Raw genomic sequence first — 26,102 nt, forward strand, 5'->3', positions numbered from 1 at the left:
TTTGTTAGAATATATAACTTGATAGTACACAATGTTTTCAATCAATTTAAATATTATGTGCATGTGATCCAATATCTGTAAATTATTAATTTTCTCTCACCATCATAAAGCGGACAAGTTTCAATTAACATTTATGGAATTAGCATTTGATGGATGGTCTAAAAAATCATTTATAATTTACGGATAGGTTTTCTCCTTACTTTTTATACTTATGTAAACAAGTGGTTTTTGCCTTATAAATGTGGTTTTTAAAATGTATTTTTACCTTTTCCATTTCAGAATTATGCTTGGGGTTTATTGCAAATATAAAGGGTAAACGGGCGTAGATAAATAAACGATGCCCTTTAAAATTAATCTTATAACATTTGTACACCACGTTTTATACATAATAACAGTTGAAATAAATTGATGTCATAAATAATGAACATACTTTGATCTTAAATTTGGGGTTTTGCTTTAAAAATTAAAAAAGTAATAAATTCATAATAAATGCACACCAAACAATAATATAATACGGATTGTCACACAATAAACGTTACATTTCATAATAACACACACACAGATTTATAAGAAACTAGATTGCCTATTTAATTTAAGCCCAATTTAATATGTAAGTAACAGTAGTTGGAATTTTCATTTCAAAAGTAGTAAGTTTGATTTTAACACTGATGGCAGTTAGTTCAAACGCTCACTAATTTGTACATTGTTGAATTCTTGTATTTACACTAAATACAGATTAATTACAAAATCAAATACAGTTGCTTAACTTTATTACAAAATAAGGTATATGTAACTTGTATTAACAAAGGCAGACTCTATATATAGTTTTTTGGTTATATACCATATATAAAATATTAAGCTACATATTTTAAAAGATTAAATGTACAAGTAATATTATTTTAATAATAATAATTATTATAAAACATCAGAAATCATTAAATTAATATACAATTAGATTTTGCATTATCTTTGGTGATCAGTACTATAGATGTATACATGTTGATGTACCACTTCAAAAAATTAAGAATAAACTGACAGGGCTAACAAGGGTAATGACAATTTTGTAAATTTTGGTGCTAAAAGCTTATTTTTATACTGAGCTATAATTATTGGTAACAATTTCTTGAGAACAATGCACAAAAACAATTCTAAAATAATATAATGTAAAATCGAATATTCCTATGTTTTGAAGAAGACAAGTTCTAAAGATTTGTTGTTTATTAGAAGGTAATGTTTACTTCAAAAAATGAAGCTTACCAGCCTCAAATACAGTGAGATACAACATATACTAAAATATGAATTTTTCCTGATTCTGAACTTGAAAAATAACAGGCAGCCATCACTTTTCCTGTAGAGGACATCAGCACAGAGAAATCAAACCAAGATTCTGTATGTAAAATCATTTACAATAAATGTATTAATCTTTTAGTAAACAATATGTATATTATATTTGATGCCACTACAATAAGGTAGTGTTTTTGTATTGTTTAACAGGCCATGCAGTTAATTCTTATAAAAAAAATTCATAACATAAAAAAAATTCAGTAAGAAAGTTTTCACAAGATCTATATTCTTAAAGGTTACTATTAATATCAAGTAAGTCATATATAATATTAATATTATTGAAGTCTTACAAAAATTACTCTATTCTGTTCTATGTTAGTTATTTTTGTGAAGATTTTTTGAGGCTCAATAGGTTTTAATATTTCAGTTTTTTTAGAAAATTTAATTTAAATATTTTAGATGTAAATTTTAGTTTCCAAATGTTTTTTTTAGTATATTTAGTATTTATAGTGCAAGAACTATAAGTTGTTGTTTTTGTAATGCTGTTAGTATAAAGGAGCACAAGTGATTTTTGAACAACAAAGCACTGTTATGACTCTATTCTAAAGAAACGTTTTAATATATAAACCAAAATCTCTTTCAACCTGTTTGATTATGGAAAGGTTTTTCATTTTGTAATTTGCAGAGTTTGTCACAACTAATCCTATTTATGAATTCCATATGCAAAATTGAATTATTCCCAATTTCTCGTGTAGGAAAAACCTAATCCTGGAAGCATAAACTATTCATTAATGTTAGCCTCTAGAACATGTTTTGGAGTAGTTATTAAAAACAATATGTATATACGTAAGTGTAAAAACATTTTCTATCACATATTTTTGAACTGAACTTTTTAAATTTTGCATTTCTTTGGTTTACCGATTTCAACTAAAAATTGATATTTTTTTGTTTGCTCAAAAATTAAAGCTTTTGCCATACATATTGAATTTATAATTCAACTAGCTTTCAAGATAAAATAATTCAATAAAAAAGGAATTTTAAACTGATTACAACTTTATAATATCAAAGCCAGGTAAACGTGTTTGAAAGCACAAACTCTAAATACATTAAGAAATTTATTCTAATTAGGTAAGCCCTTCTGAATTGCAGTACAAATTCTTTAAAAATTAGGACAAACAAAGAATATGTTTTATTAAATCTGTTTTAATAACTTCTGAGGCCAAAAAAACACATTTTAATCACAAAAATGTGTTAGTAACCAAACAAACTTAATGGTTATTGTCTCCTCATTTTTGGTGAAGTAATGTTTCTAGCAAATTGTGATCTTTTACATGAAAAGTGCCAAAATGTGATCCATAGGTCAAGTAAAACTGTAATTTACTGATTGCCTCAGAATGAGTTGTTCTGAGCATTGGCATGGAATAAAATTGACAAAATACAGAGATACAGATTTTAAATGAAGTGCTAAGAGCTTATTTTATTTGAAAAGTAAATTCAGTATTAAAATAAACTTGTCACAGTTACTCTCATATGCAATTTAAAATCATGTTACATTACAGATATTATGATATATTCTACATACATAATGAAATAACAAACTCTTGTGATAAATTCTCAACTATCACGGACGAAGAAAATTACATTACATAATTGTTAGAATTTTATGGTGACAATAAATTAAAATTGTAAATCCTAGTTTTGATTATTATGAAAAAATGCTTTTTTAACTGATTAAAATGCAATTTGGAATTCTTGTTAACAAAAAGTAACATAACATTTGAAGAAAAAAAGTATTCTTTAGATGAAGAAACATACATTTTACAGTACATGTAAATATATTGAACAACATATTTACTTTATCCTAAAATTAAATATAAACTAATGGATGACACCACACAAATGTTCAAGCTTAAAACACCCTCCTCCTTCATTTTTAACGGCTTGAAATGAAAATTAGTTTTAACAAATTCCATCAATATTATTGTTTAAAAAATAGTACAAACTGCTTGTTGTAATGTAAAACATGTGCAGTCAACACTAAATGTAAGGGATTAGGAGAAAATCAACATCTTTAATTTATACTAAATGTTTTTATTTTAAGTTTGGGTATGTGACAGAATGATTATTATTAATTTCCCGCATAACACATTTTAAATGAGATCAAACTGCTAACAATACTGTTTTTATATTTTGGTTTATCTTAGTAAGATTGGAAAATTAAAAATATTAAACTAAAAATTTAATACATTAAACACGACTAAACAAAATTAGGAATTTCAAAAACTAGAAGACAGATGTGTCTAATGAGGAATAATAAGAGATATATCACTTTTGATAGCTTTGCTTGATTAGAAAAATAATCTTGTTTACATTAAATTTAACAAAAGAGTTTAAAGAAACAATATACAATATTGAATTATTGAATAATTATTATTTGCTAGTTATAGAATATAATCAGAAATGTTCCATAACTTACACAACTGCACGGACGGTATCCTGATTCATAGAAATGAAATTTATAAAATATGATTACAGTTCATTTCATGGTTTATCAACAGTATTCTAAAATTAAATTTAGTTATCCAGAATTTAAATACAAAATATACAAACCCTGGTATGCAGTAATTGCAAAGCCATCTATCTCTCTGTATTGTATGAAGATCAATATCTTTCAAAACACATGCCACCACACAGCATTAAAAAAGTAATTCTGAATTGTTGGTTCTACCATAAATAAAAAAAATCAAAGAACACAATGAAAAAGTGAAAATAACTAGTATTTCACATTAATTATTTAATAGCTAAGATAATAGATGCTGGATAAAAATAATTATTTTTTTAGTAAAAAAAAATAATCCTCAAAATTTTAAAATGTAGTTCAATTCTGTCATTTAAATATAATTTTATGTTTAATGAAATATGGACATTACTATATTTCTCTTATTTGGGGGATTCCCTTTTGTTCCAATGTGTTTTACATACAAATAAGGTTGTATTATTGTTATATAAACTCTGTCAGTACCAACTTAACATTAAACAACAAACTCCCACTGCACACGACTGAGTTAACCACAATGCAAATTATGTGACAACTGTCAAGTGATATGCAATGAGTAGTCATAATGATTAATCCTTCACAAATTTATTTCTGTACTGGATTTCTCAGCTCACCATCATGTAACAGAGTATAAACTAAGATAAGTAATTGGACTGATGAGGATAAAAACATTGAAGGAATTGTCTACTAAACCTAAAAATCTTAGAATTAATACAAATCAATAATTGTTACATTATAAAATGTCTTTGCAGCGAGAAACCTTTCATCTATCTCTCAATTGGCGGATCATCTTCCGTAGATCCTTTAATTTTTTTTATAATTCAACTCAGTATAATTTTAAATAGTATACAACACTAAAGTTACAAGTAATTCAAATAGGCATGGACACTTCTGTTAGTAGGAATGGGCATTGCTAAAAAAAATATTTTTAAATAATGAGGTTCTCCCGCTACGCATAATAGTAAAGATATTGTGCGTGATATTACAACAGAATAATCGTGAATTACATTATAATTTCACTACATAAACATAAAATAGTAGGAAATATCATTCAATTTGTTCTAATAGTAAAAATTTCCCAAACTAGAATAAACGAAAAAGTTACTAGGGAAGAACCATCTGTTTGGAATGCCGGGGGTTATTCTTTGTTGGCACAGTTGTTGCAGACCCGCCGAACAGGGTTGGGCCAGCCACGATGAGGCACTGGGCGGAAGGTGTGGGGAGCACTTGGAACATACTCCACCCTCCACAGTCACGGCAGTGGTGGTGCTTGAGACCGTGGTGGGGCGAACGTCACTCCACACACACAGCACTCTTTGATGTCCAAGTCAGGCACCCAGTAGGTAGGTCGTACAGTATCCTTGATCACAGCTGTAATACAAACCCAACTGAATTTACTTGTTACTACAAAAATTTGTATTGACCCATTGGCGTACTAGTTTATACAGCCTCTGAAACTTACAGTAAATCCAATTAATTTAGTGGAAATGGACTTATTCTTCAAATTTTGTTTCTTACTTTCTGCTTTTCAGATTTCAATGAGACGGATTTTAGAGTTGTAATACATCCATCCTAATGTACATGTTTTATTATAAAAATCATATAAAACTTAAAATGTTAATGTTAGTTTTTTTGATTTTTAAACATTTTGTGAAATTATATTTTTGCTATAATGTGTATAACTATAAAGATAATACAAACTCAAAAATGACAAGTTTAATATTTATTTTATTAATTAGAGTTGATCTTTTGTTTATAAACAGTTTTTTTATTAACATTTTTATTTTTTATTACAATATTTCCAAGACATTAATTTAAAAAAGCAAGTAAATGTCATTTTGATAGTATTTTTATTTAAAAATAAAAAATCAAACAGAGTGGGCATTGCCATTGTCAGACTTGCCATCACTAAATTCAAAATGAAGCTTGAACTCTTTCCTCAACATCATTAAAAAACTGAATACACTAATGCCACTTCACCACAAACATTGTCAGTCACCTAAAAATATCTCTGTCATTATCAATACCACAACTACTTGCTTCATATTGTGTACCATTTAAAACACATTCCACTATTTGTTTACTTAAGTCAGCTGTCACTTGAGCCGATTGTCTGTTTATTTTTTCCCCCTTCTTCCCAACTGCAGTCCTGCCAGTTTGCAGGGTAATTAATTATTCCATTCCAATTAATCCATAGAACACTGAAATGAAATTAAGACTGAACAGGTGCTGATATTTTTGTGAGAAAACACTGAATTACTTGATGTCAAGATGGTATCGTCAAAGTATTCCCCACAGTGTATAGTGCTAACGGCAAGACGGTCTCATCAAAGTTGGTCAATGGGTTAACACAAGTTGTGTGATAAAAGAATAGCATATAATTTACTTAGGCTATGTTAATTCAACCAATTGGAACCTTACTTGCCAATAATTTTATAATTTATAACAATTACATCGCACTGATCCAACTCACCTTTAGGGTACTCCACAACATACTGGTATAACTGAGCTAACAGCATTTACAGCAGTCTCACCGTACTTGCGCGCTCGCACCTCTGCATCGTCCGCACCGAGACTGGGAACTGGATTCCGAACTAGCGTCACCTCCAGCTTCTGCAAAAGAAACATGCATTACCGAAAAATGATTTTCCTGAAAAACAGTCATGACCGCTACCCAATTCTGTAACAAAAGTTGGTAATATTTAACATTGCCAAGTAACACACGATAAAAGGTATAAGAGAGGAATTGAATGGAAGGATGAGTACTGGTACTCACAGATGGGAATGAATGGGCACTGGACAGACTACCTGACCACACAAAGCTCACATAGCTGTAGTGCTAATCACGTTCTTCTTGGAAAATTCTTATGGTATTCAAACTAGTTCAAAGAACCCTAGTTATGATTCCTCTGGTGTGTAAACCAAACTTACCAAGAATTCCTAAGCTAATACCAAGTTATGTGATCAGACATACCGAAAAGATGTTGTTTTTATCAACAATATCTTTCGAGGACAGTTATAAGAGACATTTATTCTGAAACTATCAGAATGTATCCTGATCTTGGGCACCTCCATAACCACCCAGTGCAGGAACACTAAGCTATCTAAGTATTAATAACTAAGTGCATAGCCTTTTCTTGCAACTATATCAAGGTTACAACATCTCCTTTCAGTTTTATCAAAACTGCTCTGTTGTCGCAGTCCAGTCATTCATGGATAAAACCACTACTACTGAGCCACAGTCATTATCATGTGATTGCCAAGTACAGTGTGCAACTTTATATACAAGTTTGCATTTTTTTAACACATTAGTCTTCAGTTGATTAGAGGTAGAGCACAAATCAGTCAACAAGATGTCATTTATATTTATGATTTAATTAAATAATTCAATTATTAAATTCTTATGTTGTAAAATAGCTGCAAAATAACAAAAACATAAATACAACCTTTGGACATGGCTTTATTTGTTGGATTTTGGTTTTATTTTTAGTTTCCATTCAGATTTCATTTTCACCTATAGGTAACACAAAAATCTCATTCCTGTTACAATTTTATTCAAAAATCTGTCACCTACATTGGTTGTGATATTGACTTTTTCTTTTTTGTTCAAAGAAACCATGTGCAAAGAACACAATGCATACACATATTCAAGATGTATCTTCACCATGCAGAATACTGTGAACACTCTCATATAAATTCAAAGTTAAGAAGCATTAATTAATTACAGGATTGTGCAAAACACAAGTTAAAATCACAAAACAATTCCACCATTTCTACTTTCAGAAGTATCACTAGTTTCTTATAATTGTAAAAAATAATTAATTAGTATAACGTTGTTTTATAGTGTTATATTAGAAAAAGTAAGTTTACACAGAGTAAAAATATTCTCATTAAATGTTTTATATTATACATTGATTATGTCAATTTCAATACAGTCATAACAAACTTTATTTCCCACCACCTTTATTTACAGCTATTTCTACATAGTTAGTTTTATTCCCTTAAACAATTTTAAAATTATTCAGGCACATTATTCTACTAATGAGGTAAGAAGAATAAAAAATTATTTAACTTCTACCACTGTTTAACAGCGGGAAGGTAGTTGGTAATACTGTAATGATGGACTCTTGACACTCTAAACAACAAAATATGATCTATATTTTTATAACCAGCAATATACTCTTGTCTACTTACTATAACACTTGTCACAGACTTTAACAGGCACCTCCCACCCTTTTTCTGGAACTGGACGGTTATGGTTGGAGCAATCCTCACATACTCCTTCACACCACCACACGCTCGGCAGTGGTGCTTCGTGTCAGTAGCAGAGAATGCCTTGTGACAGACTATGCAGTCCTGTAACATATCTTAGTTTGGGTCCTATAATTAAGATGACTATGTAGATATTGAATTTGCCATATGCTTGGCAGTGGTGCTTCGTGTCAGTAGCAGAGAATGCCTTGTGACAGACTATGCAGTCCTGTAACATATCTTAGTTTGGGTCCTATAATTAAGATGACTATGTAGATATTGACTTCGCCTCACACTCGGCAATGGTCCTAGCGTCAGTGGCAGAGGAAGGGGAAGTTGTTTAGAGTTGGGGTTTATAATTACGCTGTATAGTCTCTTTCCCTGAATTTTTACCAAATTTGAATAATTTCTGTTCATAATTGTGGACACAGTGCTTGTTTTAATAAAATGTTTGTATGTTTTTATTCTGTGTAGTCAACAGACATTTTGTGGAATAAATGCTCTATCAGATACCTCACAGTTAAAAGTTAGTGTTTATAGTTACTTTATATGTACTAGAAGCTTGTAAATATATATAATATATATATAATATATTATATATTTTTTTTTTTTTTTTAATTTCTTCTAGACATTACCTATTTGAATATGTTTTGGTTAACCTGTAAAATCTAGCCATATCCTTATTTATTTTAATTTTAGGTTAATCATTGTTAAGTATTTTTGATGCTCTCATTGCTGTACAAACTGTTTCCAATTTATTATAAATCTTTTTCTTAAATGGACCTCTTGTAAAAATTGTTACTAAAAAAAAAAAAAACAAAATTCTTAATGTCTGATCACTGTGATTTTGTAAGGGTTTTGTATTTTTAATCACAGCTCATCTATTTTTTTAAGATACAAACATTTTAAAAACATCAATGTCTTTAGAAATAAACGTAGTTTTACAAAAGAAATTATTAAATCTTGAATCATTTCAATGTAGTTGTTTTAAATTACTGATTAACATAAAAATATTAGTAAAGAATAATTTTTTATCAAATGTATAACACCCTCTCAGATAATATGAAATTTTTTGAATAAATTTAAAATATACAATCGTTTGCTTATATATCTGAATTACATATTACAAAAAAGTATTTGGGTAAAGAAGTTTATTGGTACTTTTGAATAATATATCTATAATTATGACTACAAAATATGACTACAAAATATGAAAAAATGTTGTAGAACACTATTATGTATGCCATTTTGCCATTTTTGAATGTATTGGATGAACAAATATTTTTTTTCTAAGAGATAAATATATATAGAAGAGAAAAAATATGATATTTATAGAAGTTTACATTATATAAACTATTTTTCTATGGCAAACAAACTTTTTTATAATTTTTACAAGTCAAAATTGTGAAATAAATGTCTAACTTTTTTTAGGTAACAATTTCTTTTCATATAAAAATTATTTATATGGATACTACATTTATAGAAGTTTACAACAATGTATTTTTATCTTTATTTATTTTTTTGCTAAAAAAAAATAAAACAAGCGATGGTCATAGAAATAAAACACTAATACCTTCAGAAAAAGTAAAAGATTTTGTATTGTCTAAAATACATGAATATGCTTTATAATAAATACCTTTGCATTAATTTAAATCAAACACAAACTGAACCTAACTAAATTAACACTCATTATGAAATTAATATAAATTGTCAACAAAAAAATAAAAACACTGAACCTACGTGAAAATAGGCTTACTTTCAGTTTCACAAAAATCCGACCAATTCACTAAAACTTAACCTAACCTTTACATTTTTCACTTCACTAATTAAAAAAAGACACAAAACAAACTTTTATTTATACACACTGAATAATGAAAAATCTAAAATATCCAAATAAATATCAAACAATACACTAATACCGGCAATGGCGTAATAACAACAGAGAAATCAACATGGCAACCAAGCGATGCGCTGTTCTTCTCTACTGGGAAACAGAACAAATATAAAACACTAGTTCATAGTCTTTGTTGACGATACTGTTGCTTATAGCAGTTCTTCTTCTTTGCTTTGATATGATTTTCACTATTTTCAAACAATGATAAAGCAAAAAAAAGCTAAAATTTCATGAAGCTATTTTCGACGCTTTAGGCATTTTGGAATTTTAAAAAAACACGAGCTTTTCAAACACTTATTTTCCTACTTGCTATTGAAAAGATGTTTCTGAAAGTCAAGAATACAATGTTTTAAATGACGACACTTACGATTGTGTAGAATGTAAACTCGTGATAGGGAATTTTGACAAACATACGGCAATTTTAGCGTGTTCGGAAATTACGCAAACAGATGGCAATCGGAAATGTGAACATCCCAGTTTAAAATTTTTTTAATGAAAGATATAAGGTAACTATAGATAGTTTTATGATATAATGTGAAACCTAGGATCTTTATCTTTAGATTTGAGTATGTTTTACTTCAAACAAATAAAAAATAGACTTGCTGTGAGAGATCATATTACGACATAGTTAATGCGTCGATGTGCCATTTTTAAACTGTAGTTAATGCGTCAATAATCACTTAAAGCCAGTTGCAGGGTTAAATATGGTAATTTTACCTAAATTGACCTGTTTAGGTTTTTTTTTTTCAATATACTTATAATAAAAATTAGCTTAAAACTTAAAAGACAAATATATTTTATAGATGTCTTAGTGTTAAAGGAAAATTATGGAATTTATTAGTGGCATGTAAAGTTAACAGGTTTGATTCCGGTGTTAAAATTAGTAGCCCACCCTTAGTCATAGGATACCAGGAAAACTGACCATACTTGTTCCAAATTATAGTTGTTACTAATATACATATTTTGTGATGTTTCATACAATTTTTAAAAGGTTGCCTTAATGTGTTTTCTACAGATTTTTATACATACTATTTTATTGAAGATTTTTTTTAACCCAGCAACCAGCAATTAGTGGACTTCCAGTTGTTTATTTCTTGTCTCAACTGGCAATCAACGGAACACCCATAATTATGCATTACTAGCTCTCGTCAATTGCTCTAGTGCTTATACATTTGAATGTCGATATATGATTTCTGTTGGAAACAGGAAGAAACACTGAATATTGTAATGCTTTATTTCTCTATGTCAATTGTGAAATCACATAAATGCTATGCAAAACGTAGATGAAATGAATCATCAGTACCATTTGTGCCAGTTACCTTGTTCTTGTTTCTGTTATTGTTCAATATTTTGAAGGAAAAATATAGTTTAATAAATAGTTATTATTATATATTGAAATGAGTGTAGTGTTTATTACATAATGTGTTGTGATCTCTGACGTTTTGTGCAATAATACAGGTTAGATACATATTTTTATTAGTGTTTTTGTAGGATAGTCAATTATATATATATACACTAGATCCAGTATTAGAAATTTATTACGCATTTAAAGTTTATACTTATATTTTATGGCTATAAATAAGTAAAATATTGATCAAAATTCTATTTATAGGCTACTAACAAAGTCAGATAACTATTTCAAAAATTTTACTCTGAAGACGATATAAATAATTATATAATTAAAAAAAAGGTAATTTAACCTTGGTTAATAAAATTTTATTTTATGTACAACTTTGAGTTTATGCATTGAAACAAATGTATTTATCACACAACCAAAACAATACAATATATTTTCTAATACTAGATTAAATTTGGTATGTTTTGGCTATCTTAGAATGTTTAATTCGTTTGTGTAACTATCTTTTCTAGACCCACACTTTTTTACAACAATTTTTAATTTTGACTTGATGCGTTGTTTCAACTTTTTTATATTTTGTTAGGTATACATGTCAACGTGTTCTTAAGTTCATTGTGAACAGAATTATAGCATATATAGATAGGTCAACTTCAGTAACAAAATATATTTTACAGATTTTGTACAAATACTATATAAATTACCCTTAAACAGTCTGCTGCTTAGAGAGAAAAATACAAACTAAAAGGGGAAATCAGCCAATACCTGTATCTCGCTGTTGGGCCTCCAGTACTTTGGAGCGATCTGGTCTGCTAAGAATGATGTGAAGGCCTTGGTTGGCTGAGAGCTGATGGTGACGACTCCGTCATATAGATAACTGACGCCATCTACCACCCGTTGGGCAGAATTCTGGGAGCTCAGTCCACTGCAGTTACTCTACGGACAATATTTACTTCTTAAAAACTTGCTTTTATTTTCGTTACATAAGCGAGTATCCGTAATTAATAATATCTGTAATGACAAAACACTGAGAGAAAATCAACTGAATATAAAAAGTAACACTACATTGTTAAATGAACATATCAGAATATAATCAGAGACAAATAAAAATTACCCCAGGCCAAACATGATGTATTTCTGTGCGAACGGCATGCGCCTCTGGCTGGGCGTTACCATACAAGAATTGACGGCTGCGGTATATCTCTCCACAGTTGGGACACTCAATCACGTATCTATAGGCAGAAACCAAGTCCAAAAGAATGAGAATAAAAAGCAGAGGTAGTCAGATCATGACAAAAATATTTTGTTAGTTATATGGTTAAATTGTAGTGGAAATACCATTTTTATTGGGCAAGAGTAAGAATATTTTTATATATGTAACTAAACTTGTAAGTTAAATGTAACTGAGAATTTAACCATCACACACATTTAACGTATTTAACCAACACATTTAACCATTTAACGCATAAATTCGCAGTTACATTTCACAACAAAATTAATACAATTTTTAAAGTGGCTACAAAGAACAGAAAAAAGATTTATTCAATTGGATGTTACTTTAAAAAGTAATATTTATAAATTTGATATAAAACAACTGATTGTTCAAAGGCTAGAAAGATTAATAAAGATTTAGAAAAATAAATGTTCATGCTATGGACAAATGAAGAGAATTAAAAACACCTTTATTCATTTATTACACATGAATGGTTTTAATGAAGCAAATACAATTTATTCAATAACCTAATAACAAAAACATTATGAGTGAACTGAATAACATACTAAAGTAATTTTGTTAACTAAGTTAACTAAAGATATATTGAAAATATATAGTGTTAAATCTCAATGTTTAATAGATAGCAATACTATGTACGATAAAAAGCAGTCCAATCATAACAGCATTCTTAAAAAGAGAAATAAGGTTAATGAAATAATTTTGACAACGGAAGGATAAACAGAACAAAAAACAGTTTGAAAATATTATGTGCATTTGAAGATGTTTTCTTTGATAACGCAAGTCCTCACGATTAAAACTTAAAGTTAATATTTAGAAAGCAGTTTGACTCTTAGGGAAGGCAAGGCCAACGTACCCTGACCAAGCGTATTTGACAATGCCGAACCAAGACGCATCATTTGAAGAATAGTATTCAGGGACCACGATCACCTCCTTGCCATTCACGTGACAGGCCTTACAGATGTACATTCGGTTCCCAAACTGATGCTGGAATCTGCAACCATCAAACATTATATTTAATCTCTTCTATTTGATATTCAGGGACCATGATCACCTCCTTGCCAGTGATTCAATAATCTTAAACATGTTAAATAAGCACAGTGATGTTTCTAGATTAGCTACAGAGCTACAACAATGCCGGACATGAGCTACATGTGTGTTTGCAAGGAATGCTGGGTGGCGTGCACACTTGTTGCCACAATCATGCATACCATAATACTATAGAGAAAAACGGCCCTCACTTGAAAAATGTTCCTTTTACAATTCAGTATAATAACTAAACACAGCTGTTTCATTTTGTCGCAATATAATTCCACTATTTGCAATTAAAAAAAATGAAGCATCCCTTAAAATGACTCAAAATCATATTTATGCTACCACCAAAAGATTAAAAACAACTCTGTTATAATTAAATTTAAATGAAAAATCAAGAAAAATTGGTAGCCTATACTTTGGCTTAAAATAGTAGCAGACTATTTCGTCCACTCATACATTTCATATAATTTTCAGTGGGCTATAAATAAATATCCTACCTGATTTAAAAGTGTTAAATAAAATAGTACCAAAAACTTTTTTTTTTTTTAAATTATCTCCATAATTTAAATATAACAGCATTAAATATTTTGTTAAGGGTACCAGATTATAAAGCTTAAACAACTATTTACATAACCATTACCGGTGAGAACCTGTAATAATAGTGCTGACCTGCACTTGTAGGAGTTGCTGTGAGGCAAGTTCTCGTTGAGATGACCCATACTGCCATTGCAGCGCCTGTCACAAGCCAGACACACGACAGAGCAGGTGAAGTACTGGTCAGGGAACAGTGAGGTCTGCTCATCACTCATACGTCCACTGAATTTTTCGTTCAACACCTGAATAACACAAAAAGCAGAATATCCATTTTTATTCCTTTATATAACCATTACAACTTTCTACATTCCACTTTACAAGTAAACGGAAAACGCATTGTAACAGTCCAGAAATTGGGAGAAACCAACCAAGTAGAATATATGATTTTTACAAAATGTAGTCTACATATGTGTGTGTGTGTGTGTGTGTGTGTGTGTGTGTGTGTGTGTGTGTGCGCGCGCTGTAAAAATTTGATCAATACAGAAAATTTATAAATACTTTCAGAGAACTATTAAGTTATTTTAACATTACATAAATATAGTTTCTTTTCATTTAGGTTAATAATCTGTATCTGTAGTTATATGGTTATATTACAGATCTTAAAACACAGTGTTGCTTTATATAATTCTTATTATTAAACAATAGCAGACGTCTGAAATGTTCTGTTAATCCACAAACCTTCAAATGTTGCAAACAAATTTTAAACTGTAAGATTTCAATATATTAGTTTTTAATTGAATTTAAGTTGACAATAAAATTGACAGTTCTAGTTGATGCAAGAAACCATAAATACTGTGTGAGAAAAGTACTAAATTAAAAAAGTTTCAAGAAAATAAATAACAATTTAGTTCATTACTATTATTTTAATAAATCGCATGAGAAGTAATAACATTTGCTAAGTTTGTACTTACTAAATAATAATAAAAAATACAAAGTTGATGTAATTTATATATCTGCTTTTGCATTAAAAATATACAATTGAATTGAATAGAATCATAGCTTATTTTCAAAAATATTTACATGCGTACAAATTTATTATCAAATTTCCATTATCTCATTACTATACTAGTTAAATGTTTACATAAAAATATTACACACATAAGTAATATGTACACATGTAAGTGGCCTAGGAAATGAGCCTACATGGGCAGAAAAGCCTGTCCATAGGTTAATACAGTATGTATTATTATCTTAAACTCTTAAAAAAGGGTAATGATAGGATTAATACTTGTAGTCTATAGTTTGAAATCTCGAGTTGGTTTCCTTTTAGGAAATATTACTTTGAAAAACACAACTTAAATATGATAAGGAGAAGTTTTAATAAAACAGGATGTATGAATGTAAAATGGTACAGCTGGGTCTAAATCAATGCTAGGAAGGATGCTGAAGTGATGTGGTTGGGGACACTGTACATTACTAGGTAGTTGACTGCTGCTTTCACATTTCAACCTTACACAAACTGAACTACCATAGACACAAATATAAAACTATGTCTGACCTTGAGTGTGGAGAAGACAAGCTGTGGGTTGCGGGGACTACGCACTGTGGTGTTCTCCAGTTCCCTAGTGATGGCAGCCCGCAGGTCCTTGAAGTTGGTGGGCAAGTTGACTGTCTGTGTTCCGATATAACGGACTGAGCTGAAGGCATCCATCTCTAAGTTATACTGGGCAAACCTTGCCCGGATCACATCTTCGGGGCTCTCACGACCTGCTCAAGCCATCAAACAACTCACTCATCACTTCTCACTAACTCATAATTACAAACCTAATCTGTAAATGTAATGTAAATAATTTCACCTCTTGGAGTAGTGTAGGCAATGTCGGAAACCTATAGCAATTAGAACAAGCACTACCAGCAATGTCCAGTCAATAGACCAAGCACATGTAAACATACAGGTCGTATAGCATTCTCACAAGAAACCACTGCCAAAAATCCATGTCTTCTTTATTTGAGCAAGAAAAGGCAAAATGTTTAAAATTCATGGGAAAATATATTAAAAATCTCTTATAAATTTATGTTATTTTAAACATTTATACACTCTCTATCACGTACTTATCTCACTTTAGAATGGTGTTGATTTTTCTGAGTTTCCATTCTTTTTCACATTATTGCAATGACTTCAGTCAATAAAAAAATATTGTCCTCAAAACAGGATCCGCTCTCAATCCAGTTTAGATTAGTAGGGTTCTACTGTATGTAATTTTTCTCTTAATTTTCTTCCTGGCTTCTCGTTACATTGCAACTATCAAAAGCAGCCTCACAACAAAAATTTGTATAAAATTGAGAATAACTGTTTGAGTGCATTTTAGTCCATAACAGACTCAATTAGGAAAACATGTAATATGTTGCAATTATTAAATGTTATCGAAGAACAAGCTCCATTGAGTCATCTTGTTATATATTTGTTTGGTTTTTCCTTATTCAGTTTTCAAAATTGTGATTTTTGTGTTGGTAGTATAACAGTTACATAAGATAGATGAAAAATAATCTACCCTGGCCGAATCAATATTTACTATGTGTCCAAGGGGTAAAATGTATTTTTTATGCCTTGAGGAAAAACAAATTTCCACCTCATTAGTGTGGTAATTGCAAAAAATTACTGACAGTAAAGGTCACACGTCATCAACCTCTAACAAATGTGATGTATGTTTTGGTACTTATGATGGATATAATAACTTTAACATGTAAACTTTTTAGTTACAACCTACATATTTCACCAATTTTGTTTTTATTAATCATATTTTGTATATTAAATAACTTTTTCTGTATGTTTACGTATTATTATTTACAACCTGTAAATAAACAGAACTTAATAAAATAATAATTATTAAGGAATCAAAAGAGCCTTCTTGAAATCATGTCATTAAACATCCATCAATGCAATAACCCTTAGAATCCTAGAGACTTGATTTATAAAAACTAGACCTCTTGGTTTAAGGATGAATGCTATTGATTTTACGTCAATAGCTATTAGTTCGTTTGTCTTTCTGTCTATTCACTCCGTTGTTCGTTATATTCTATTGGGCTGTTAAATTTTCTGTTATATCGGTTTATTTAATATATGTGAAAGATTAAATAAATGTATTCTTTGTTTGAAGTTTGTTTTTGACAATAGAAGGATTGAGAAGAAAACATGATTTTCCAGACATTTGCCATTATTCAGTAATAACACTACATTACAAGATTTGCATTTTGTTCTCTTCCTCACATGAATAACTAAACTAACACATAACTACAATATAGGTTATAATAAACAAATCATATAAGTGCCTTGTGACATACATAGTTTTTTAACCGATGAACAATGAAGAATGTCTGGAAAATCCTGTTTCTTTCACAAATTTATTGTTATAAAAGTCAATATAGCCAATACGTTCAAATAAATACAAGGAAAAAAAAAGAATAAAGTGATAAAAGAGTGAATAATACATGATAACGTTTAAAATGTTGAATGGTTTAAATGGAGGATATCATATATACACAAGCCTATTGATGAGAAAATGATGAACAGGCCTAATAACTGATTGAAGAGTCAGACACATAAGTATATAATAAAATTTTTAAAAAAAGTGAAGAATGTCTTATTTTACCAGGTGAAGTTAGGGCTAAGAAGCCCTCTCTAACACAACCTGAGGACCAACGGCTATAAGGTGACTTCCAAACCACCACAAATGGCCGGGCAGGCGGGCCGCTTGCAAGGACAGGATCGCTCAGCGGTCACCTATCCAAGCAGCAGCCACGCTCGACGTTGCTTGATCTGGTTATCTTGCGATAACCGCCGTACCCACTACACTGTGCCATTGGTTAAAATCAAAGATAATAAAAAAAATATTAGAAACATTATCCGGAGCTTGCTTAAAAATTGCTTTTTATAAAAAATCACAAAATTAGAAACACAGATTTGATTAAGAAATGTCTCATAGGTCATTCAACTTTTGTTAATCTTTTATATATATAATTTCAATAAACATTGAATCACAAAAAGTACTTGCTCCGCCGGAACTCGAACCCCGATCTCACTTGCCAGGTGAATGTGTGTGTACATATTGAAAATATTTATACACTAAGCAAACCACTTCAAAACATAGGCTTCTAAAAAAATAACACCTGATGAAAACAATGTAACAATGTTGCCTCTGGAACAGTCAATAAGAAATCCAAACCTCACTAAATATGGATAACAACAACCCACAGACAAATGGGGTGTATATATTGTTCGATCTATATAATATATACACCATCATGTCAGTAATAGTACATGTTAAATTATTTTTAATGGCAAGCTTCTTTGACCATAATTTATTTTGTTGAAACAATGTATACAATGGATGCCAGGAGGGTCAAACATTACTGTAAGATTCTCAAAACAGAAATGGCTAGGTACTCTAAAATAGGGATGAAATCAGTGCTTGTTTGAAGTAATATGAGCACTTTGACTTAATTAAATCTGGCTCTAAATAATGAACAGTTCACTGTATATTATGTTATCATGTAGATTACGATCTTAAATTGATTTTGGTGAAAAACTAACACAACAAGATTTTGTCACTTCATTCTATTGACATCCTTATTAGTCATGCATGCCACTGTTGAACTTTAACTTACAGATAAGCAATCTTTAAAGTTATCACAATTGGTCAAAACGTGACCCAAGGTTCAAAGTTGTTTTATTGATAGTATTATCAGACAAGCCCCTTTCAACTTCACTAATAATAAATAAAGCTGTAATCTTAACCTTCAAACATTATTCTTAAAACTTGCAAGAAAATTAACTAAACACACCAACAAGCTATTATATGTGATTAATTACAGAATACTACATTATTTAATTATTTTTTCTAATGGTTCCACACAATCAATATGTTAATGGATAGAATTGATTGCAATGTTGACTCATTTATACTGTTAACCGGTTTCTTTTTCACTTCCTATTGTACACATTGTGTACAAGAAAGTAGATATGGTAAAAAAATAGAATTTTGGTATACAAGTAAAAAAATACATTAAATTTGTATATAATTATTAATTGTAACCATATGAAGAGATCAAACTTTCAATATTTTTAGCGGATAAAATGCTTGTGCACTAACACAAACTGTGTCTCTTGAAAAATTTGTATTCAAAAGGTAAGTTACCAAACAAAATTATTATAACTTTTATAAAAACAATCACGGTTGATTTGAAATATAATTTATTAAAAACGGCTCTAAAGTTTTTACTTCTCATGTGTATTTTTACTTTGAAGGAATCAGCATACTTCTGTTTATTTAGTGATTGTTCTGAAATTGCATTTTGCCTGTTATTTAATTAAATCCAATCACAAAAAGTTAAGTATAACATTTAATCTTTTGTGAAATTTGGCACGACTTTTTTAAATGTTGTCATATGTGAAACCAGTAATATTTTTTTTTTATTTTTACAATAAAAGTTTTACACTTTAAGTACACTACAATTTTCGAGAAAAAATATTTTGTAATCCAGGAACATAGAGCCAAATCGTATTATATAAGATACCTACATAGTTTTTCACAAAATCAGTCGACATTTTCTCTCAAAAGGATATTGACCATCAGTGTTGTTAGTTTTGGTAGAGGACGAAATGGGAGGGTACGAAAAAACAAATAACTCAAACAATAACATTTTCTTAAAACTTATGTTGTAGCTTGATACACTTAACACTGACCTCAGAAATGTCAATAAACCATATGAAGACCGACTATTTGACTGAAAGTGGTGCCTTTCAATCTCTTTAACTGACGGTAGGTTTAAAGTATGTCAACTTAAAAGAAGATGATCTGAGAAAATATTAACTATTTTCCCGTAGTTTACCTTTTATATAACCTCCATTTTGACATCCACCAAACTAGTATGGCTGATGATAAATTTCTTATTACAGAAAATTCATGTATCGATTTCATAAAAATCAAGGTTGTGTGTTTATACAATTAGAATTCTAGAGTATTATAAGACAATTCTTATTTATTTCTACCTAAAAAATTATCGAGTGATGTTTGGCAGGCTAATTACAGATACCATTCTCAACAAATCTAACATTCTTTAAATTCTAGTACTATACAACAACTCGTCTACTGGCCAGATAATAACAATCATGTTCAGGATAAGAATTACATAATAAACCAAGCTAATTGTGATATCAATAACTCTGCGGAATAATCATAACCACTCACAACAAAACAAACGTCACAACAGTTATCATGTACTTGCTGATGCAATTGTGAGCACTCATCTCCTTTGTTGAGTGGATCTGAGTTTACCACTGCAATATTATTGTTTGTATTTAAATTTAGTGTGTTGTAAATAGATTTTTGCTGTTTGGTTTTAAAAATTTACATTCATGACCTCTTGAATTATTATTTTGAGGGAAATTAACTCCAAACTCCCTTACGTAATAATATTGAATTAATATTTTAGTACAAAAATTATTAAATAACTTTACTGCTGCATAGATATGGGCATAGTTTAAGACAACCTGTTGTGTGTGTATGAAATACAACCTGTTTGTTTAATGAAATACATGAAATGTTGTATTACATTAAAAAAATTTATTTCTTCATTGACATTTTGTATATCTATTTGCATGAAATACTCCTTCAAATGATGACTCTTCATTCTATAAACTACAAATAAGAATTATAAACTTGAATTATCTACTTTTATACAAAAAATATACATTTCATTTTAAAAGCAAATCTCATATTTTTCCATTTAGTCTGGATCCTCTTTTTTTATTTTGTTATTTTTAGATAATTTGTAATATTTAATTTTATTGTACATATAGTTTTACAACCCTTACGATTAGGGATAAAAATATTAACAGCACTGTAATGTTTTTTAGTATAAACAATGTTTTCTACAATATAAAAACATTTCATTCTGTATACAATTGTATTTTCATTTCCTTATTTTTAGTAACAAACAAACCTGTGCTACTTAATATTTGTTCAGTTTCATACAGTTTACTTTAAGCAATGCTATACATTCACAATGTTCTTCCATTTGCTGAATAATTAAAAAAAATGAAATTAAATAAAAAAATATATTTACTAAGAAGAACGATAATTTGTGACAATTTTATGTTGTCATTCTCCTATGCAATAAATAGGGCCTATGAAATATTATTTTCCATAACATAACTAAAATATAAATTATATGACAAAACATTTAATTTAATTGTAATAATAACTTCTAGGCAGATCATATTTTTAATATATAAAAGCATGGGAAATGCTTAAAATGGAATAAACATTTTGAAACTCAAATGTATCAAAGACTACAAGAAAATGTATTAAATTTATTAAGTTTGAACTTGAGTGTAAAGAGGTCTTGGTCTTGCCTAAATGATAACATAGTCAACCTTGATAATGATGTTTGAACGTTCAATGAAGAACAACAAAACAATGGAATAAGTCATACGGGATGTGTTTAGTCAATATTTGAACTAACAAGCCTCAACAGTTCAGTACTGATGACCATAAAACAGGCAGTGGTATACTGTCAAGGCAATGTTTAAGCTTGGCAAGCTGCTTTTCTTTATCTGATGCCAATTTTAAAATTCTTATAAAATGTTCCAATGTTGCCAATGTTTATACCATCATGTAGCTTACAATTTTATTATCTTCACCAATAATAAAAACTTCATATTAAATCATTATGCAAACTTTTCAAAGCTTTTTTAAGAGAGTTAATTTAATAAACTTTTTTTAAATAGAACAAAAACAGAATTATTAAACAAAAATTTAAAATTTAGCTTTTTTAAAAATTCCTTATAATATAATTGTTTAAAAAAATGTACTATGGTATATATAATAAAGTTAAAGACAATAATTATTTACATGAATCACAATTATAACTGTTGAAAATATAAAAAATTACATAACGTATATTCTTTTGAGTTTTATTATATTTTATGGTTCAATTTACGACAAGATTTTTTTGCCACATGAATAAATGTCAGTGATTTGTGTGAATCTTATTTATAATAAAAAGATTTAAAGTATGGCTGACATATTCATTATATATTTTGGAAACATCTAAAAAATAAGAGTTCTAGAAATTTTTAAATTAATTAAACACATTTTTAATACACTTTTAAGTTTTACCAAGCTTTACTAGTAATGTTTAACTGAATCGATTTAATTTATTTAATTGGTTTGTATTATCTTTGTTAAGTGAGTGGAAGTTGTCAAATAAATTGTCATTCCTACTTTAGCAACAAAATTTTATGTGCATTAAATCAATATTTAGTTATAGTAGAAGTCATAAATTTAAAATCATAAATTTTATACTTATATGAAATATACAATAGAAATACCACACTTACAGTTTACACTATTGCCGTGTGTACAGTTTCACTGCCATAAGCCTAATGTGTAGAGAATACAAATAATTATAAAATTTTCCATAAAATATGAAAAACCAAGTAATCCATTTATGCTATGATAAAACATGTAGAATAGTGTAAAAATGACCTGTATTCAATGTGCAAGTGTTACGAGTCTCGTGGAATATGATGACGGCCGGTCCCAGTGCAGACAGAGGGACAGCGAACTCCCCTCTCTTGCCAACAGCCTGTAAGGCTTGCTGGAAGTGATGGGTGTAGGCACGTGAGGCTGATCCTAAAAATGTGAACATGTCTTCATGCAATCTCTCTGCCCGTGTTCTGTAGATCACTATGTCTGATACCGCCAGCACCTGAAATTTAATCTCTTTTTAAAAGTATTTTGTATGGTATATTTTATAGAGAAATATAACGATGCAATAGTTTTGGATACAAATGCCAGTACATCCTCAGATTGTGCTACACATAAAAATATTTCATATCAATCAGCCAGTTAGTACAAAATTAAATTAGATTTTTACTCAATAACCTTAGAAACTACAAATCAGACTGGCATACCTGATCCTTATTACGTATTCAGATTATTTTCTGTTAGTACCATATTAATGGTACCATACCAAAACTGGTTGAAAAAGTTTTTCTTTTCATAAAAAAAGACATTCCACATTATGGCTCCAAAATTCAAAGGAACAGATCTCCAACACTACCCAAACCTTCTACTTTCCTCTCAAGATTTCATTCTGTCAGATTACCTGGATAGTGTGTCCAGAAGGAAATTTTGTTCCAACATTGACAAAATTGAAGAAAAAATGTCTATTTTTAGACTCTTTTCCAAACCAAAGTAGAAAACAGAATGATAATCCAATATAGTGTCAGTTCCTAAACAATGTTTTACCATTCCCATCAGTTCTATCACTCTTAGGGTTTGTATAGACTTATCATACATACATACATATATATATATATATATATATATATATATATATATATATATATATAAATGCAATTGGCACGTGTTAGCATCAGGTGAAAACGTTCCTTATTTCCTGAAAAATCCTTGCAATTTTCACAATTTGTTTAAAACTTTATAACTCAAAAATTTAATACACGATTCATATCAGTTCCAGGGTTGTTATAATCCAAAAATAACCAGAAGTTTTTTATTTTTAAATATTATTTACATACCTTTAGTAAGAGTCGTGTCCTCTGGTTTCTGTGCTTTGTTGATCCCAAAAGTCCTTCAGTGTCCAAGCAAATAATTTTAAGTTGTGGGTCAAAAGCAGCCCACACCCCCAGGGTACAAGAGTCTTGTGAATTAGAAGTAGGAAAGACATTTTCACCATTGAAGAGGGTATGATTCAGAGTGTAGGATTTGCCATCGCCTGTGTTTCCAAAGATAGAGACAACCTTAACACGTGTTAGGGGATCTTGACAGCGCAAGGCTCTCAAAAACTCTTCAACAGATGATACCTGGGAATACACATGATGACACGTTTCAATGCTATACATTAAACAGATTTACTATAATAATAGTTATAAATATAAATTAAGTTACAAATGTTTTTACTATAAATTATTTTAATACTTAGTTAAATTAATTTTAATTTTGTAAAATTGCTGTTATTTTTAAAGAGATTGAGTTGAAGCAAATACTTTATAATTCTTTATTTCACCTCTAAAATAAATAGAGCTTTCACTCATTCATTATAATTATTATTAATGTGTAACCAAAACTGATCATATATATGTGGAAATTGAACCAGATTTATAAATATCAGTATTGTTGTTTCAGCAGATATAAAATTAATAATAAGTATTATTATAACACTTAAATGAATAAATGATTTTTGGCCATTGAAGCTTGAACAAATTAAATCAAGCTTATCCAGTTGACCCTTTTTTCCCATCAGCTTCAAAATACCATTAGTACTACATAATTATAAGACAACCCTAGAAGCCAATTTAGCCAGCATGGAAGCCAAAATGGAAGAACTTTTAACAAGTGAGGAAAAATATATAACTAAAATTGAAGCGCTTCAAAATAAACTACAAGACACACTTCTACAGCTAGAGAAAAGTAAACAACACCAGGTAGAGCTACAAAATATTTTTGAGGACCATGATCAGTCTCAAATTAAACTGCTAGCACAATATACAGCAAAGATAAGCAATCTGGAAAAAACTATTGTAAAAATGAAGAAAATAATTTATTTTTCAGTACTGAACACTTTTCTTGCAGCGAAACATTATTTGATTTCTATCTTTAATTCTAGTTTTCATTTCATCAATAAAAATCTGGACAATTCCGCTTTAAAGGAGCAAGGTCATTATCTTGTAACCATTTAGAACATTACTCAGTGTTAAAAAATGTTACGGGCCAATATCTGCATATTCATCATCATTGTTCTTGTCATTGTCATTAGTCTTCTCCTAGATAAACAAAATAACAACAGCTGGTAATGACATCACTAGTCTAAATAAAGAAAGCTGGCAATGATTATTTATGAATATCTATAGGTCAAATGTTGTATTCTATAATATCAATATTTAAAATCAATAGTCATAATCCGATTGTGTTGGTGGCCGCTTATTATACTGTACCCTTAATTTAATAGAAACAATCAATAGGCTACATTTGATAAAAACTTCTGAATAACGAGTGTAGGCTACTTATTAAAGTCTACCCAAGATTTCACTACACAAAATGTAGGCTATATTCTTACCTGCAATTTCTCATCTTTATCAAGTAACAGGAAACTATTGAGCATCATGTTTTCATCCAGACTTGGTACTAATTTAAGTGATTGGAACTCACAACCACTACTCAATGTAACATCTGGAGGAACAATATTAAATGCGTTTGAATTGCGGCGGGCATCTCTACTTGTTAGGATTAATGATGGATTGTCAATAGATTGCATTATTGCTGGTGTTGTTTTTGATTGATGTGACCAAGGGGAACTAGGCTTCTTTCTTGATGTCTGATCCATTAATGCTACTGAATAATAACTTAAATCATAATAAATTATTAGACTTTTATTTTTATATTTTTAAAAAACCGAGGGAATTTTTAAATTTCTTACTATGGTGATTTTATATTAATGTTTTTAAATTAGAGAAATAATATAATACTTAGTCTAAACCACTTGACTGATTCTACATATCTAAGAAATATTAGAAAGTTTAAAAATTTTGTTAACACTTGATTTCAGAGTGAGTTCCTTGCTTTCTTGCACGTAATACATTCAGATACTATAGGCCTAAAAAGCAACTATCTGAAATTTCGTATGAGTCATTCACAATTTAACTTATTACACGGTATCTAACAATGTACATTAAATTAAAGTAGTTTTACAGACACTTGAAAACTTATTTAAACTACAAAATAATGTACAAAATAGGATAACTAAACCACACTAACACCAAATCACGAGTGAGTTACACTATTCTTTAGTAAATACTACACCACAACGCACGTTCCAATTATGACTGAACGTGAATAATGTATTTATTTTTACGATTTTTTTACCAAACCAAAACAAA

At 29.4% G+C, this 26,102-nt stretch overlaps 1 protein-coding gene across 1 annotated transcript; it reads right to left on the bottom strand.

Moving 5' to 3' along the window:
* Positions 1-6,314: 6,314 nt before the first annotated feature.
* Positions 6,315-26,086, bottom strand: LOC124374584 (zinc finger FYVE domain-containing protein 1-like). Its single transcript, XM_046832779.1, has 10 exons — positions 25,283-26,086; positions 23,745-24,029; positions 22,690-22,912; positions 15,699-15,907; positions 14,276-14,442; positions 13,428-13,565; positions 12,455-12,572; positions 12,106-12,276; positions 8,036-8,197; positions 6,315-6,454 (listed from the first exon to the last, which is right to left on the bottom strand). Exons 1-10 carry the CDS (start codon positions 25,547-25,549, stop codon positions 6,317-6,319), a joined length of 1,878 nt encoding a protein of 625 aa, XP_046688735.1. The 5' UTR covers positions 25,550-26,086; the 3' UTR covers positions 6,315-6,316.
* Positions 26,087-26,102: the final 16 nt, after the last annotated feature.

This window comes from Homalodisca vitripennis, unplaced genomic scaffold (genome assembly GCF_021130785.1).
Source record: "Homalodisca vitripennis isolate AUS2020 unplaced genomic scaffold, UT_GWSS_2.1 ScUCBcl_9130;HRSCAF=17517, whole genome shotgun sequence".
Lineage (NCBI taxonomy): Eukaryota > Metazoa > Arthropoda > Insecta > Hemiptera > Cicadellidae > Homalodisca > Homalodisca vitripennis.

What these genes read in the sequence shown, in the direction of transcription:
- LOC124374584 (XM_046832779.1), bottom strand. Translation starts at nt 25,549, where the DNA reads ATGGATCAGACATCAAGAAAGAAGCCTAGTTCCCCTTGGTCACATCAA. An exon ending in GGCCCAACAGCGAGATACAG is followed by an intron (nt 8,198 to 12,105) that starts GTATTGGCTGAT and finishes GATATGTTACAG; the next exon opens with GACTGCATAGTCTGTCACAA. An exon ending in AGTCTGTGACAAGTGTTATA is followed by an intron (nt 6,455 to 8,035) that starts GTAAGTAGACAA and finishes TTTCTTTTGCAG; the next exon opens with AAGCTGGAGGTGACGCTAGT.